At 54.0% G+C, this 16620-nt stretch overlaps 1 protein-coding gene and 1 long non-coding RNA gene across 3 annotated transcripts; one reads left to right on the forward strand and one right to left on the reverse strand.

The window, feature by feature from the left end:
• Nucleotides 1-133: 133 nt before the first annotated feature.
• Nucleotides 134-12239, forward strand: MMAB (metabolism of cobalamin associated B). 2 transcript variants are annotated; one of them, XM_059894431.1, is made up of 10 exons: nucleotides 134-285; nucleotides 1414-1475; nucleotides 2896-2989; nucleotides 4752-4796; nucleotides 5664-5721; nucleotides 7975-8047; nucleotides 8304-8401; nucleotides 8737-8801; nucleotides 10337-10396; nucleotides 11816-12239. In XM_059894431.1, exons 1-10 carry the CDS (start codon nucleotides 170-172, stop codon nucleotides 11913-11915), a joined length of 771 nt encoding a protein of 256 aa, XP_059750414.1. In that variant the 5' UTR covers nucleotides 134-169; the 3' UTR covers nucleotides 11916-12239. The 2 variants fall into 2 exon arrangements, with proteins under 2 accessions (XP_059750414.1, XP_059750415.1); XM_059894432.1 differs by lacking the exon at nucleotides 4752-4796.
• On the reverse strand, nucleotides 6945-13305 carry LOC132347686 (uncharacterized). Its single transcript, XR_009497262.1, has 3 exons — nucleotides 13094-13305; nucleotides 7459-7590; nucleotides 6945-7210 (listed from the first exon to the last, which is right to left on the reverse strand). It is a non-coding gene; the product is annotated as an uncharacterized LOC132347686 (long non-coding RNA).
• Between the last annotated feature and the right edge of the window lie 3315 nt (nucleotides 13306-16620).

Genomic DNA, 16620 nt, shown 5'->3' on the forward strand with positions numbered 1-16620 from the left:
TCCGTGAACCAATGAGAAACAAGTCTCTGGGAGTGTCCCGCCCTGGGGAGAGAGCCACGGACCAATGGAAGATGGCGGCTGATGGGTGGCGCGGCCGGAGGTAGGTGGAGTCACCCCGGGATCTGGACGGGAGCCTGACAGGGTCAGTCCCCTACCAGAGCCCTGGAGCATGGCTGTGTGGGGCCTGGGAGGTCGCCTTGGCTTGCGCGGGTGCCTCGGCGCCCGCAAGCTATTGTGTCCCCGTTTCCAGAGCCGCGGCCCCCAGGGCGTGGAAGACGGGGACAGGTGAGTATCTGGCTGGGAGGGTAACCCAGGCACCTGCCCTGAGTTACGTTGTCGCCGTGGTTACGTCAAACCGCTGGGAGGTCACCGCAGCAATCGCCAGGTGACGTCCTCTTTAGTCGTGACGTCACCGTGGCAACGTGGGCTCCGTGGAAGCCAGAGACCAAGGTTTCTTGGCACAAGTGCAAACGAAGCCCAGCATCCATCAGGACAGGGCATATCCCATGTGAGCCAAGAGGGTCATCTTGCCTGGCCTCACAATCAGGAGGGGCCTCAATTCGGATCTTAACCTATCTCCAAAGCAGTTTATACTTTAAGGCACAGAGATCCACCAACGCGGTCTAAAGATGGCTGTCATCATATACCTGGAAACTTGCACCCCGTTTCCGGACCTCAGAACCAGACTTAATAATGGATTAATCTATTTTACAGATCCAGTAATTTAACCTTTGAATAACCTTCTAATGTCACATTTTAATGTTGAAGTCTTTATTAAAGGTGTTGCTATTTGAAAATGCCAGTTTTCGAACCCTGTTTTGGCAATTCTCCATTTCGGAGTATACTTGAAGCTTTATAGTATGGAAATAGCCCAGGGTTTTTTCCCTCCAAGAGTCCCTGGCTTGGTACAGCAGAGGTAACAGTTTTGGGATGTCGAGTAAGATAGTCTTGGGCAAGAATCCCAGCCCTACCGCTTCTTCCCTTGGTGACCTAGGAGGGTGAGTCTCATCCCGTCAGCTACAGATTCCTCAAAAACAAAATGAACATCATAGGTAGTGCTTGGGAAGATTCTAGGGATAATTCAAGGAGATAATGCCTGTAATTCACTTAGCACAGTGCAGAGACTATGGAAAGTGATCGATAAATTCTTTAAGCCAATATTTATTGAGTGTCTGCATTGAGCAATGCACTACATCAGCTATTCTGCAGATACGGGTGTGGCAAGACACGGAACTTGCCCACAAAGGGCTTAAAACTAAGAGGAACGGAGGGGAAAGATTTCAAGAGATCCAAGCAGAAGGGGATAAGTGCTGCCTCTAAGGATATGGGTAGCAAACTGTGACCCACTGAAGGACGTGCCCCACTGTATATGCCATCCTCACTCGTCATCTCTTGATGTTTATTTCTCCTTAGGCCACAGCCTTCCTCGAAGACACCCAAGCTCCCCAAGATCTACACCAAAACAGGAGACAAAGGTAGGGTGGGGACAGGTGAAAAATGCAAAGAAAGACATGGCAGATTCCATCTTAAAGTTCTTCCAAATTCTAGGACTTCCCTGGCAGTCCAGTGGTTAAGACTCCACGTTTCTACTGCAGGGGGCATGGGTTCGATCCTTGGTCAGAGAGCTAAGATCCCGTATGCCACGTGGCACTAGAAATTGATGGATAATTCTGGAATGAGAATTAAATATAGCTTTAAAATATATTTTTAAAAAGTTCTTCCAAATTCTTTGCAGACATTAAAAGTATGTGACAGATCTCAATAGGCATCACTCAAATGTGATGTGAAATGAAAGATGCCCAAGATATATTAAGTGATAAAAGCAAGTTGCAGAACAATCCAAATAGTTGGAATCCATTGGATAAAAGTGTGTGTGTGTATTTATATGTGTGTTCAGGTATGCATAGAACATTGTGAAAGGTTATACCCTGGACTGTTACCTGGGAGAGAGATTGAATTGTGGGAGAGGGGAATGAACAGATGGGCTTTCATTGTTTCCTGTACATACTTTTATTCTATTCTATTATTTATTTTGTAATGAGCATATATTGCTTTGATAATTTTAAAAATGCCAGAACACAATGTACAGAAAGAAAAGATGCAGAAGAACATATCAGTATGATACCATTTTCTAAAGTTTTAAACCACGCATGGACTTCCCTGGCGGTCCAGTGGTTAGAACTTGGCGCTTCCACTGCAGGGGGCGTGGGTTTGATCCCTGGTTGGGGAACTAAGATCCCGCATGCTGCGTGGCACGCCCCCCCCCAAAAAAAAAAAAACCACGCAGATTACCAGTATTTATTGCTTTGGGGGTATATTTATGTAGTAAGAAGATAAAAACATTCATAGATGTACTTAATGCCATTGTACACTTAAAAATGGTTAAAATGGCCAATTTTACATTATGTTTATGTTACCACAATAAGAAAAGAAAAGATGCAAAGGGATGACACTGTTGATGCCCTCCAGCCAAAGACTCCTGGGACGGACTTCCCTGGCGGCCCAGTGGTTAGGACTCCGCGCTCTCACTGCCAAGGACCTGGGTTCGGTCCCTGGTCGGGGAACTAAGATCCCACAAGCCAAGCAGCGCAGCCAAGAATATATAAATAAATATATAAAGCATATCAGGAAAGAAGTGAGGACAGTGGTTACCCCTGGGGAGGGGGGCAGTGACTGAAAGCGGGGACATGGGGGCTTCTAGGGTGAGGCTTATATTTTATTTGTTGATCTGGATGCTGATCACAGAGGTCTATTTCAGTTAGTAACAATTCATCAACTTGTACATTTACGATTTGAGCACTTCTCTGTGTATGTTATCCTTCAAGTGGAAAAATGCTTTAAAAGAGCCTATCAAGAAAAAAACTCTTTAATTTGGGCAGCAAAACATTTTCACAGGGTTTTCCAGCACCTTCACTGGAGAAAGGAGACCGAAAGACGACCAGGTGTTTGAAGCCGTGGGAACTACAGATGAATTAAGTTCAGCCATTGGGTAAGGGGGACGGGATTGGCCTTGAGGTCGGGCTTGAGTTGGTCGTTAGAGGGCATGACTGATGTGCAGCTCTCCAGAGTGCCCGCCAGTCCCAGAGGCTGCGAGCCCTCGATGAACCTTCCTTGGCCCGTGGCTTCCGCCCCTCACCGCGTGATGCTGCCTCGCCCCCCATCCCTGCTTCCTCACTGTGCTCGTATGTGTGTGCCATTGAGGTGCACGTGCTAAGTGACTGGTGAGTCAAGCACAGTACACAGGGCATCAGACATGATCCCTTTCGTGAGGCTTATTTTTTAAACAAGCATATACACAGCCAGAGTTTAGAAGGTGGACTCGGGGAAGTAGTCAGGATCGGCCGGGCCATGCTGGTGTAACAAACAACCCCCACATTTCATGGCTTAAACCACCAAAGTCGTATTTCATCCTCTCACTTCAAGCCCATCGTGGGTTGGGTATGTTTCTTCTCTGCCTGGCCTTCACTCTGGGACCCGGGCTGGTGGGACAGCCTCTGTCTAGAACAACACCAGTAATTGTGGCAGAGGGAAGAGAGATCATGGTGATGCCCATGCTGGCTCTTAAAGCTTCCACGAAGTGACACGCCACCTCTGCTCACATTTCATTGGCCAGAGCCAGGGACGTGGACACATGTGACAGCAGCAGGGGTGGGAGGGGCCGCAAATATTTGAGAACAAAGTTCAGGCCACCATGCTCAGCAAGCTGTTGGCAGCGTGAGCTGCAGATATTATAAGTACTAGTTCACAAGTTCTGACTCGGCCTTGTGGGTGAAGATCATGGTAATCAGACAGACCTGGGTTCAAATTCTCTCCCACTGCTGACTGGCTGTGTGACTTCAGGCAAATCACCTGGCCTCTCTGAGCCTCAGTTTCCTATTCTGTCAAATGATCCTAGTAATAGTATCCAATCTCATTGGGTTCTTGTGAGCATGTAATGAGAGAACTCCATGTTTCCCCCTTAGGACAGTACCTAGCACCAATCATAATGCTAGCTATTATTATCATCATAATTATTAAAACTTACCTGTTCATGGTCGTCATTTCTCAGTGATGGGCCTAAGTGAGGTTCTCAGGAAAGATAATGTAGCTAGTCTGCCAGCAGAGGAGAGAGGGCAGACCCCTTGGTGTGTGTGGGAAGGGTGTGGCATGGGGGAAGTGCACACAAGATGAAGTGGGCAGAGGGGCGGGAAGGCGGGTTCTAGCATCGGCTGTTTAGAATTAGCAAATCAGCAGGCCATCATCCCTCAGGTGATGTGGTGCAGGGGACTGGCCACAGCTCAGTTGTGGATTCTTCCGTCCTCAGATATTGGCGGAGCAACTGCGTGTGCCAGGCTTTGCTGAGCGGGGAGCCTCAGCCCTGCCTTCCTGGAGCCTGCGGTCTGGGGAGTGCGGTGCAGTGGGCGGGGTGGAGCAGACAGACGCTAGAGGGGCAGCCACAGGTGGTGGGAGCGGGGATGGAGCGAGCACGGGGAGGGGCCTCCCGCTGGCCTCTGTCGTGGGAACATCCTCGGTGAGCAGATATTCCTGAGCATCTCCAGTGTGCCAGGCCTGAGGCATACGCCCCCTCCTCACCGTCCAGAGGGGAAGACCAACGCCGGACAGCTTACGTGTGTGCTTATTTAGTTCTGATTGTAAGATGGGCTAGAAGATGCACAGTAGTTCTTCTTTTGCCCTTTCAAAGCCATTCCCCTGTGCCTGGGAGGCTGGCCTGGAGATGGTCTCACTCTGATTCCCTTGTCCTCTGGCTTTAGAGTTGGTCCAACCAGCGGGCAGCACCAGCAGGAGATCGGACAAGGGTGAGAGGGGTGGGGGTATGTGTGACCCCGTCCCCAGCCCTGTGTGGCTCTGGCAGTCATGGGGCTCTCCACTGCTTTCTCCCAGCTGCCCAGCTCCTGGCGGTGGCCTCTGCCTAGAATGCAGCTCTCTCCAGGGCTGGTAGTGCCTTTGCCCCTCCCTTGCCCCTTCAGGCTCTTGCTTTTGCTCATCTCTGCCATCCATCCGCAGTTCCCATAAGCCTTCCCACTCTGTCAGTAGTCCCTTCGTGAAGCTTTCCTCCAGGAACCCTTCAAACACACCACTGTCTGTTCTTGGCCAGGACCCCGACTGGTACAGAAGTGGGTGCAGTGTTCTGAGGGAGGCTAGGGCCACAGTCCTGACCTGCATCGGGGGCACTTTGATTTTCCTGCCCCACCCGGCCTTACCAGCGAACCCCTACTCAGCCTTCAAAGTCCCACCTCCAGCATCGCTTCCTCCAGGAAGCCCTCCCTGAACCCTAATCAAGGCCAAATATCCCAGGACTCTCACCCTTTCCTTCAGAGCACTGACCTCAGTTTGCAACTTCACCGTCAGTTGTGTGACATCTGACTCACATCTCCCTGTCCTGCCTAACGGGACCTGTGTCACCTCTGTTCATACTGAATCACCTGGACCTGGCCAGAGTAGGCGCTGAAAGAGGAGTTGTTGGCTGGATGAGTGGCGAAAAACAAATACCCCCAACCACATGGAAGGTTAGGATGTTCTCAATGTCAGCAAGAAAATAACAGCCTTCCTGTGATAGCTCAATTAGCAAAATGGCCAATCCCCTGAGAATGTATTGCCTTCCAGCAAGACAGGGCCTGGGGATGTTATATTCGAGGCAAATTCTTTTTCCTTCTTCCTCACAGGTTTGCTATGGAATTAATTGCAGAACAGGGCCACCCGTTTGTGGAAGAGCTTCAGAAAGTGAGTAACATTGTCTCACCCCGAGCTGGGATTTTTCAACCCCGAGGCCTGGTGGCCATAACTGGATTTGCCAACTGACCATCACTTCCTTTCTGTGTCACCTGGGACTAGTCCACTTACCCTCTGTGAGCCTCAGTTTCTTCATCTGTAAGATGGGGACACACAGAGATAACCCTCCCTCACAGACGAGTGGTGAGGTTTGCCCTCAGAGAGGGAAATGTGAAGGGCAGTGGTCTCAGCCCGGGGCAGTTCTGCCCCTCAGGGGACACAGGGCAATGTCTGGAGATGTTTTAAGTTATCACAGTGGAGGTGGAGGTGCTACTGGGATCTAGTGCGTAGAGGCAGGGATGCGGCTAAACATCCTACAATGCACAGGACAGTCCCCGTGACAGAGGATGACCTGGGCCAAAGTGTCAGTGGCCCTGAGGTTGAGAGACTTGAGAGGCCCAGCTGTGGTTAGCCCTTGGCGTGGGGGATGGTAGCGTTCTTAGAATTACTGTTCTGTTCCTTAAGAGGCAGCGGGGGCTCTGGCCCACAGAGAGGACTTCAGAAATAGAGGCAGGGCCACCAGCCCCAGAACAGGGAGAATGTACCTGGGGTTTTAGTCTGCGTGCTGACCTGAGTCAGCTGCTCCCTGGAGGGTCAGCCCTCGGCCTGCTTCAGTCCTCCAGGCCAGGCTGGAGCCCACTGGGGCCCCTGGGAGCAGACACAGGGTAGTGAGGGGCTGCAGAAAGATGGGAGGCCTAAACTGCTGGAACATTCTATGAATGAGGCACCTCCTGTATGAGGGAGACTGGTCTTCGGCCTCATAACGAGGAATTGCTGGCGTCTACAGTGGTCGTTTCTGTCTGCCGTGCTCACCTCTGAGCGGGGTTTGCAGAGGGAAGAGGGGGTCAGTGGCGTGATGAGCCCCTCCCTTGCTTTAGACCACGACCTTTGGGTAACAGTTTCAACATCACCTCCTCCGGGGCCTTCCCTGGCCACCCCTGCCTCCAGCTGGTGCCTCTCCCAGGCTTCCGCAGCTCCTGTGCTTCTGCCTCTAAAGGCAAGCATCACCAGGAGTGTGGCCTGGGCGCCCCAAGGGCGCAGACTGTGACTTGTTCAGCTGGGTGCCCCGCCTGGCCCCCGGGGGCTGCTCCGGGCCTGTGGCAGGGCAGGCAGCCTGTTCCCGGCTCTCCCTGCAGAAGCCCACGAGGTGGAGGCCAGCTTTCACGTTTTAACAAGTATTTTTTTTTTTTAATTAATAGCTACTTTATTTATTTATTTATTTATTTGGGCTGTGTTGGGTCTTCGTTTCGCGCGAGGGCTTTCTCTAGTTGCGGCAAGCGGGGGCCACTCTTCATCGCGGTGCGCGGGCCTTTCATTATCGCGGCCTCTCTTGTTGCGGGGCACAGGCTCCAGACGCGCAGGCTCAGTAGCTGTGGCTCACGGGCCCAGTCGCTCCGCGGCACGCGGGATCCTCCCAGACCAGGGCTCGAACCCATGTCCCCTGCATTAGCAGGCAGATTCTCAACCACTGTGCCACCAGGGAAGCCCAGCTTTCACGTTTTACAGAGGACAAAACTGAGGCTCAGCCCAAGGCCGCACAGCCAGGAATCAGTGGGGCTGGGATCGGATTCCCAGACTGGGGCCACCTCTCTCCAGCCCCCGGGGTAAACGCAGGTGGCCGGCGGGGTAGTACTGTGACGCCCCTTTCCACCGGAAGCCACAGAGACACCACGAGGTCAAGTCACTTACGCAGAGTCTGCTGCTCGGTGGCCCAAGAGGGTTCCAGTCCGCTCCCGGGTGGGCACCGCCTCCTCTCACCCACTGTGTCCTGCTCCCGGCACACTGCCACGGTGGCTGTCTCATCAGAGGCACAGACCTGTCCTGTATAGTTTAAAAAGCACTGTGAATTTGGGTCTCTCCGCCCAAGTGTTATAGGTTAGAAAACCAAGGCCGTCAGTTTAGAGAAAAGAAAAAGACCTCGAAGGGCCCGGCACATGGGAGAGGAGGGTCGGGGTGAGAAGAGTCCTCCTGACTATCCCTGGGTGCTTGACGCTCCCCGTCTGCGTTCCAAGGGAGCCAGGGCCCCTCCCAACAGGCAGATGTGCTGTGCTGCAGGTTCAGACAGAGTTTGCTGATTAGCCTTTAAATGGCAGCTCCTTAGAGGTCTGACAGCTCCCGGCAGGCCCGCCCCTGCAGTGGACGCACGAGACCCCCCGCTTGGCCCGCGTGACAGGGTCTTCACCCATGCCTTGCGTTCCTCCCCAGATCCAGTGCTCCCTGCAGGACGTCGGCTCTGCCCTGGCAACACCGCGCTCCTCAGCCAGGGAGGCTCACTTAAGTAATTCTCTCCCTGAACCCGCTGTGTGTGCTCAGAGGGCCCCGGGGGGCCTGGGCCCGTGGGTGGGGGGAATGACTCTCTCCTGGGTGTCGCCTGGGACCCCTGTCAACCTGACCTGTGCAGCCTGAGAAGGCTGAAGGAAGGTCCCTCGGAGCCAGTGGAATGGTTTGCGGGCACCCAGGCAGAAGGGATGGGGGTGGGCTCCTTGTGATCCTGGGGCAGTGGCCTCACGGCCATGTCCTCCTTGGCTCCGCAGAACACGCCACGTTCGAGGCAGGGCCCATCTTGGAGCTGGAGCAGTGGATCGACAGATACTCCAGCCAGCTGCCCCCACTCACGGCTTTCATCCTGCCTGTAGGTACTGGGCTGCCTCAACCGGGGGGTGGCTGCGGGCCAGTGTGTTGACCAAAACACACAGGCAGGGATTCAGCCCCCCCCCTTTTAATTTTTAACAGCAACAGAAGCTGTCCCCCAGCCCCCAAGTCCCCTCCAGACTGTCACGGCTCCCTCCCCAGTCCTGCCTGCTTTGGAGAGGGGTACCCAGTGAGTGTGCCCCGGCAGGGCCCCTGGAGACGGAACACTGCCCATTGTGGGCGGGGCCTGTGTGTCCCTCCGTCCATCCAGGCTCCCTGCCTGCAGTGGGCACCCTCCCCCCGCCCTTCCAGCCAACACCTGCTTTCTCCTTTCAGTCCGGAGGCAAGAGCAGCTCCGCACTGCATTTCTGTCGGGCCGTGTGCCGCCGAGCTGAGAGACGGTACTGGGGTGCGGGGGCCGAGGGAGCGGGGCCTGGGCAGAGAGACAGTGATCCTGACGGGGGAGGGGGGCACAGCACATCGGGATCAGAGTTTGTGCGGAAGCAGGCAGCTCCAGGAAAAGGGCGGGGGAGGCCCAGCGGGTCTAGGTGATTATTTGTAATTATAATAACACTCATGTGGTATGAAATTCAGGTGCATATTTGGTGAAGACTCCCTGTTCCTGGGGTTAATTTAAATGGTGGAGGTGGTCTCAGCTGAGCAGAAAGGATTGAAAAGCTCCACACCATAAGAGCTATGAGGGAGGGTACTTGGCACCAGAGTGACCCAGCCCGGGACTGGGCATGGGGGGTACTGGGGGCACAGTGGACAGAGTGTCCGGGGTGAGGGGACAGCAAGGGCAGAGGTGGCAGTCTGCATGGAACACACACAAAGGACGCTGAGTGTCTGGTCCGGAGTGAGGGGCGTGAGGCATGACGAGGCTAGAGGCTGAGCTGAGGCCAGGCCGGGCAGGGCCTCACGTGCCCCGAGAGCTCTGCATTTATCCTGAGAGCCTTTATCCTGTGAGCCATTGATGGGTTTTAGGCCATGGGATGACGTGCTGGCTGCTGAGTGGAGAAGGGCCCAGACCAGCCACCTGCTACCCCAATCCCCCAACTGAGAGTCAGGAGAGGAGGGACGCCCCCCCCCCCCCCGCCCCAGAAGCTCCTGACCACCTTTTCAAGGAAACTTTAAAAGAGTAATTGCAACATCTCCATTTACACCACTCATAGGCCAGGCTGCCACCCAGCTTTACAGAGAAATGGGAATAAAGCCCTGCTTTATACAACTGGCAGGACCGTGCTGGGCACTTTGTATCCATTATTTCACTGATTCCTTGTGGTAACGTTGGGAGAGAGGTGGTGGCAGCCCCCACTCTACTGGAGTCAGGACGCTGGGGCTCAGAGGTGAAACTGTGGCCAGGGCCGCCTGGGTGGTCCATGGCAGAGTCTGGATTTGAGCCCAGGTGTGTCTGCTCCATACCTGAGCTCTGTCCATAGCCCCATGTCATAAAGATTTCACTTATCATGAAAGGTGCTTGGGGCCAAGTGGTTCCTAAAATGACACTGAGTCACAAAAGAGCTTCAGCTTCAAAAGGAAGAAAGTCATTTGTACAAAGCTGTCCACATCAGCAGTGCTCATAGTAGCAAAAAATTGGAAACTACCCAAAGGCCCAACATCAAGGAATGGCTGAGCAGAGGAGGTGTCCTGAGGACACCAAACCCGTGCCCAGGTGACAAAGCCCCTGGGGCAGGAGACACAAACCTGGCACCTCGGTTTGGGGCGAGCACCTCCCAGCAGGGGTTATGTAGCAGAGGCGACGTGCATGGAAGGGCTGCCAGCTCGCTGGTGCTCAGCAGACAGCACCATCTAGAGTGTCTGCACACAGACTGGCGAGGCTGCAGCGGGAGTGAAATGCTGGCTCAGGACGCAGCTCCTGCCCCCAAGCGTGTTGAGCCCGTAACGTAGCGTGATGCTGTGTTTCCTTCCCTTCTAGCATGGTGCCTCTTGTCCAGTCCGGTGAGACGGATGCAAACGTGGCCAAGTTCTTAAACAGGTACTCAGATGGGATCTGGAGAGTCTTTCTGAAAAAGTAGGCACTTCGTGGCTCCAGCCCTGGCTCGTGGGGCTCCAGCATGGGCCAGGCTAGGACTGAGAGCTGAGGGACCCCAGGAGCTGCCTGGGGTCCAGAAAGTGACCTCACAGCCAGGGTCTGGCCCCTTAATGTGGTCACTCCTCCCCCAGGATATGGCCTGGGCTTTGATGGCCCTGACCAGCTCCTTTCCTCCTGGGAGGGGAGTGAGGACCCTTCTGTTCATGTCACAGTAGTGATCCTGGGGAGCCTTCCAGCCGTGTAGGTTGTGTGGGCTGAGCCAGTTCGTTCCCTTAGCAAGGAAGGCATCACCGCGCAGATGAGGAACCAGCATATGACAGCTCTGCGGCGGCGGGGGGAATCACCCAGAGCAGAGTCTCTTCCACTGCCCAGTCCCCCACCCCACTCCCAGAGAGACAGCCAGGCATCAGGAGGAGGGGGCATGGGTCAGGGAAGGTTCCAGCAGGACCTGGCATGGAGCTGGCCTCAGCGGGTAGGGTTGGGGCAGGGAGAGAAGAGGAGGGTGGGGTCAGTGCGGCATGGAAACAAGGGAGAGCACAGGGCAGCTTCGCAAACTAACTGCCAGCCCCTTAGGGGCAGGCTCGCTGTTTCCTCTCCTGTTTCCCTCCCCACCCACCCCTGCCCAGAGGCCCCATCACTGGTGGGTCAAAGAAAGAAGGGAGAGGGGCACTAGGGTCTAGCCCACTAGAATATTCCAGGCCAGCGCTTCTCAACCGGGATGTCTGGCAATGTCTGGAGACAAGTGGGTGGGGGCCAGGGGTGCTGCCCAATGTCCTACGATGATGCACACAACAGCTCCCTCTTCCTGCCACGAAGAATCACCCAGCCACAAGGAATGGTCCCGAATGTCACTAGTGCCGAGGTTGAGAAGCCTGCTCTAGGCTCCCTCTACTCAAAGAGTAGACCAGCAGCACCAGAATCACCTGGGCACAGTTTAGACCTGCCCAATCCTGGGCCTGGCCCAGCCAGTCCTCCCGAATCAGAATCTGATCTGCATGTCACCAGGATCCCCAGGTGACTTGTGTGCACACCCCAGTTTGGGAGGCACCAGTCCTGTTCACTGGAAGGTGCAGAAACCAGGGAGTGGCCCAAAGTCACCAGCCCTGTGAGGTCGGACAGGGTAGTGACCTCATCCTGCAGGACCCGCCCCAGCCCTGGCGCCAGAGTCGGGCGCTGGGCTCTCAAGAAGCTGGCCTGGAGCGCCATCCATCAAGCCCAGGTTGGCTGAGCACCCGCTGTCCCACCCGATGCTCCCGGGGCACGTGACTGGTGTTTCCTCCTTGGAGGCTAATACAGGGAGGACCCTGTTAGCACTGATCTCTCATTTCAGATCATTCCGTTTGCCTCCTTCTGCCCCTCCAGACTCAGTGACTATCTCTTCACGTTAGCCAGATACACAGCCATGAAGGAGGGGAATCCAGAAAAAATATACAAGAAAAATGACTTGTCGGACCGTGTCTGAGGCACGTGGAAATAATGGAAAAAGGGAGCTTTGCAGACTCCTCCACAGTGACAACAGGAAAGGAAGACTTTGCCCTCATGTCCTGATTCCTGAAGATCTCACCCAGAAGAGCCAGAAGCTGGTCTTTTGTCCAGACTCAGCTTCCTCTCAGGGCCCCGCCACTTCCTTCAGGAGCTGAGGCCGGTGGAGAATCCTGCCCCCTCCCCTGGGCTCTCCTCAGCCTTCCAGGAGGTGGGAATAAACGCAGTGTTGCAGGAAAGAAAGATAAAGTGATTGCTTCATTGAGGAGCCATGAAGAAAAAAGAATAAAAGTGGGAAAGGCTTGAGGTGTGTGTGTGTGTGTGTGTGAGAGAGAGATGCCCTCCACTGGCAGCTCTGGCTGTCCGAGGATTTGGAATGGTACCAGAGGCCCTTGGAAATGTAACTGTGATTTACCTGTGCCAAAGGGGCTTTAAAATGTCACATTTATAAAGAGGAAGGCAGACAGGATTTGGAGTTTAGTCACCTCTGAGCCACTCATCAAGGGGGAAGGACAGCTGCAGACTGACAGGCAAGGCCTCGGAAACACTTGGACTGAAGTGCGTGTGTGGCGAGGGAGCAGCCCGGAGAATCTTCTCTAAAGGGGAGCCTTCCTCCATCAAGGGACGGACACCCCGGGGAGAGGAACACCACCACTTTAAGGAGGGCACGTCCTGCCCAGGCAGGTGGCGTCCAGGGTCAGAGGTGAACTGCGTTCAGCTTCAGACTATAAGCTCTTACGTTTCCAGCGAGGCTGACGCAGACCAGACCGACTTCTCTGATGTTGCACTTGGCTGGTTTATGCCTCTGAGATCCAGGCCACAGCTGTATTTTATTTCAGTTGTCACTGCTGCTCCCTCCCGCTATGAAGTGACCTTGCCAGTGCCAGCTGTGTCCTTGCGAAGGGGGATATTTATAAAGGACGAGGAGGCAGCCCTGAGAACCTGAAGATTCCACGCCACTAATTGCAGGAAACAACTTGGGAAGGGCAGGCTCTCACTAACTGTCAGGGCGGAAACGCCCAGTGAACTCCATCCAGCCATCATTTGTTAGCCTGAAGCGCGGAAGGCTGGTCCTTCCAGCCATCCTTGCCAGCAGTTAGGAAACATTAAAATGATGAGTTTTGTGCTTGCTTTCGCTTTCGTTCTTAACCACCTTACCTGCTCATTTTGCTGGAGGAACATCATATGTCGTCCCTTCTGGGTCCTTTCGTTCCTGGACTTGGGCAAAGTGGCCGAGGTGCAGGTGACCGTGAGTGAAAGTGAAAACCCTCCAGGAAGTGGCCCCGGCCAGCAGTTGGCGCCAGGTCTGGTGCGTGGTGGGCGCTCGGCCTGTGTGAACAGAACTGAGAACATTACAGAACAGGCTAAAGGCGGTTCACTGTCGGGCAGGCACTCAGGCTGGACCGGGGAGGGTTATGTTCCAAGAGCTCACAGCAGATCCATCAAGTGACTAGATCCTGCCCACAGCTTAGCATCTTCCCGGAAGGAGCCGGACCTACATAATAAAACAACAGTCCCACACTCCCCACCGTAGTGAAACATCTGCAAAGGACAAGAGAAGTTCTTTGAGTAGATACAGCGTCCTCACGGGATGATCTCTGAAACAAGGCCTTTTCCTGTAGCCAAATCCCCTCCCCACCAGCCCTTGCTGGGAGGGGCTGTCGCAGGCCAGATGGTAACTCTGGGTTCCCAGGCCCTGCGCCCCCTGCATCGTCCCTTCCACCAGCAAACATCCTGGAGAAACAAACACCCCTGAGAAACGTGCAGGTGCAGGCGTGTCCTGTGCCACTGACCTGGGAAGAACTGAGGAGGCCTGCTGGGGAGGGGGGTCGCCCAGGGGACGGGTCAGTTTGAAACTTTGGCTCCTCTGCTGTGCCTTACATAGCCATGTGGGAGCTGGAAGCAAAAGGAAAAATGTGTTCACCCCACACACTTATCAAAACATCCTCCCCGGTCTCGAACCCAGTGGGAAAAGTTAATGAAAGCTCCGTGATCAAAACACATGACTATACATAAAGCCCGTTTGCAACCACTGTCAACCCTCGTAAATGGTTGTCCGCATCACACAGCAACGCAGGTCGGGAGAGAAATGGCAGGCTGTTTTTATGTATAACGGTGATACCTTGTCGATCATAGATTTTGTTTTTGCATAAATTTGATTTTTAAAAATATCCCGGTGAGGGACTTCCCTGGTGGTCCAATGGTTAAGACTTCACCTTCCAATGCAGGGGGTGTGGGTTCGATCCCTGGTCAGGGAGCTAAGGTCCCACATACCTTGTGGCCAAAAAAACCAAAAACATAAAACAGAAGCAATATTGTAACAAATTCAATAAAGATTTTAAAAATGGTCCACATCAAAAAAAAAAATCCTAAAAAAAATACTGCAGTGGAATAAATTCTGTAAAAAAAAAAATTGCATGAAAGTTATTTCTCTTGCTTCCTGGATTTGGGGGTGTTCCCATACATTTTACACCCAAGAAAGTGATCCACCTGCCTCTCCCTGGTCCAGGTCTGGCTCTCAGGATCGTATTTAGGGCCACGGTCAGAGGTGGTTGGATATTTCAGCGGTGAGAAGCCCACCAGCCAGCACTGTCGAAGGGCTTGACGTGCCAGGCCCCAGGCCAGGGGCTCCACAGACATCATCGCATTGAAACCTCACAGCAACCCCGAGGGAGGCACTGTCTATGGCAGGAGCGGGGAAACAGACTTGCAAACCAGCTTGTGTCAGGGAGTCAGTGCCAAGATGTGGGCCAGGGACGCGGCCCTGTGACTCCCGGCCCAGTGCCCCTCCCCCCGCTGCCACTTGACAGTCATTTTAATCACGCCCTGGGCCGCTGAGAACAATGTCAGGCACTAATAGATTCTGCTGTCTCATTTCTCAACCTACTTTCGCTTAACTGATACTTCATGGCTATTGTTAATGTACATTTTTCACCGAGTAATTTTCACAACCCGAACTTGTAACACATCCCAATGACAAACGTCCCCGGTACCAAATCCCCCGTCAGCTGCAATGTCACCCTCATCTCCCCCCACCCCGCCCTCACACCTTGCTCCGACAACCCATACAGTTTTATGATCCCTCTGTCCCAGTTATCACTACTGAACCTTTAAGAATCCAGACGCATTTCAAGTTTAATTGAATAAAATCCTTTGTGTAATAAATTCCACATGAATGCTACATAAATCAGCGCCTTGGGAGGATTTGTGTCTCACCCCTCCCTTCAGACCAGGCCCACTGGCGATACTGGACCCAGGCTGGTCTGACCTTGCTTAGGGAGAGGACTGAGGCCCCCTTTGCAGCCCGGCCAGGGTGCAGTGTTCATTTGCCTTGACCTGTCACTTTTCTTCTCTGGAGTCCATCGTGGAAAGACAGTGCTTGGGCGCAAGCAGAGGCAGGAGGTGAGCTGGCTGGGGACACCAGGATTTGGCAGGTTGGGGGACACCCAGGAACCTTGGGGGTGTCCCGGTGCTCCCCCACTCCACAGATTCACAAACTCCTGATGAAGGCTCTGTGCATCCTCTCCCTAGAGAGACACAAAGACACGTGTTCGCAGTCTGCGTACAACCCGTGGAAGCCCCGGGGAAGAACCTTTGCTCTCAATTCGCCAGTGCAGCACCCACTTCAGGAGTGAAGCCGTGCACAGGGCTGCCTGCTCCAGTGGCCTCCCTGCTGGCTCTGCGGAGCCCCAGGCTTGTGGTGTGAGAAGGATCACGGGAGTGTGAGCAACAGTCAGACGCTCGGCATGGGCGTCAGCTTCAGGCAGACGTGGGACCAAGACCAGCTCTGTTACTTCCTAGCATCACGACTCTGGGCAAGTCGTTCCGTCTTCCTTGGACTTGCTTCTTCACCTGTAAAATGGAAATGAAAATCATATCCACCCCACAGGACCACTGGAAGAGTTTAATAAGGCAATGTTTAAAAGGCTTAGCATGCTCCCCCGTCTCATGTTAGCTATTATTATTTTGATTATTATTATTATTTGAAATCAAGTTCCAGCTCTGTCACTTCCTAGCTGAGTCACCTTGAGGGAATCTGTAACCACTCTGAGCCTCAATCTTCAACTTTTATTTTTGGGGACAATGATACCAACTTCCAAGGGTTCAGGAAATATGTCCATGGGCCTGGCACACGGCAGCAGCTCAAAAAAAATAAAATGTAGCTATTTTTGAATGAGGTTTCATCCTTTTTCAAAGCACTTTCAGATAGCTCAGGCCCCGGTGAAGCGCACAGGACCGGGAGCAGTGCCTCTGGTTTGTTTAGACTTCCTGAGCCGGTGGGAGATGGGGGCCTCCAGAGGGTCCTGGGCCAGGCCAGCCCAGGGGGATGTAGCTCCCGGAGCAACAGGCCGAAGTGAAAGGGAGGGTGACCCGGTCACAGAACAGCGAGATCCAAAAGGGATCAGTGCCCGAGGACTCCCTGCGGGCAGCAGCAAAGCCTGGTCTTCGGATTCCCGCAAGAGGCCCTCTTGGGACAGAGGACATGATTGACAAATAACTGGGGCAGAGGAGGAGAAGAGGGGACCTAAACCCGGGAGGACCCCGCTACAAGCTACCTCTCCGAGGAAGGGTGAGCAGCAGGGCAGCTCAGCGTGCACCAGGGCGAAGGCAGCCTGGGGAAGGGATTGAATAAATGGCAGAAAGGCATCCAGCTGACCCAGGACCTGGGGGTCCTCCCCGCACCA

This window comes from Balaenoptera ricei, chromosome 14 (assembly GCF_028023285.1).
Source record: "Balaenoptera ricei isolate mBalRic1 chromosome 14, mBalRic1.hap2, whole genome shotgun sequence".
Taxonomy (NCBI): Eukaryota; Metazoa; Chordata; class Mammalia; order Artiodactyla; family Balaenopteridae; genus Balaenoptera; species Balaenoptera ricei.

Excerpts from the sequence above, each read along its gene's own strand:
- MMAB (XM_059894431.1), top strand. The coding sequence starts at position 170 with ATGGCTGTGTGGGGCCTGGGAGGTCGCCTTGGCTTGCGCGGGTGCCTC. Across the intron at positions 8,402-8,736 it reads TCACGGCTTTCATCCTGCCT|TCCGGAGGCAAGAGCAGCTC; the intron begins GTAGGTACTGGG and ends TTCTCCTTTCAG. Across the intron at positions 8,802-10,336 it reads TGCCGCCGAGCTGAGAGACG|CATGGTGCCTCTTGTCCAGT; the intron begins GTACTGGGGTGC and ends CTTCCCTTCTAG.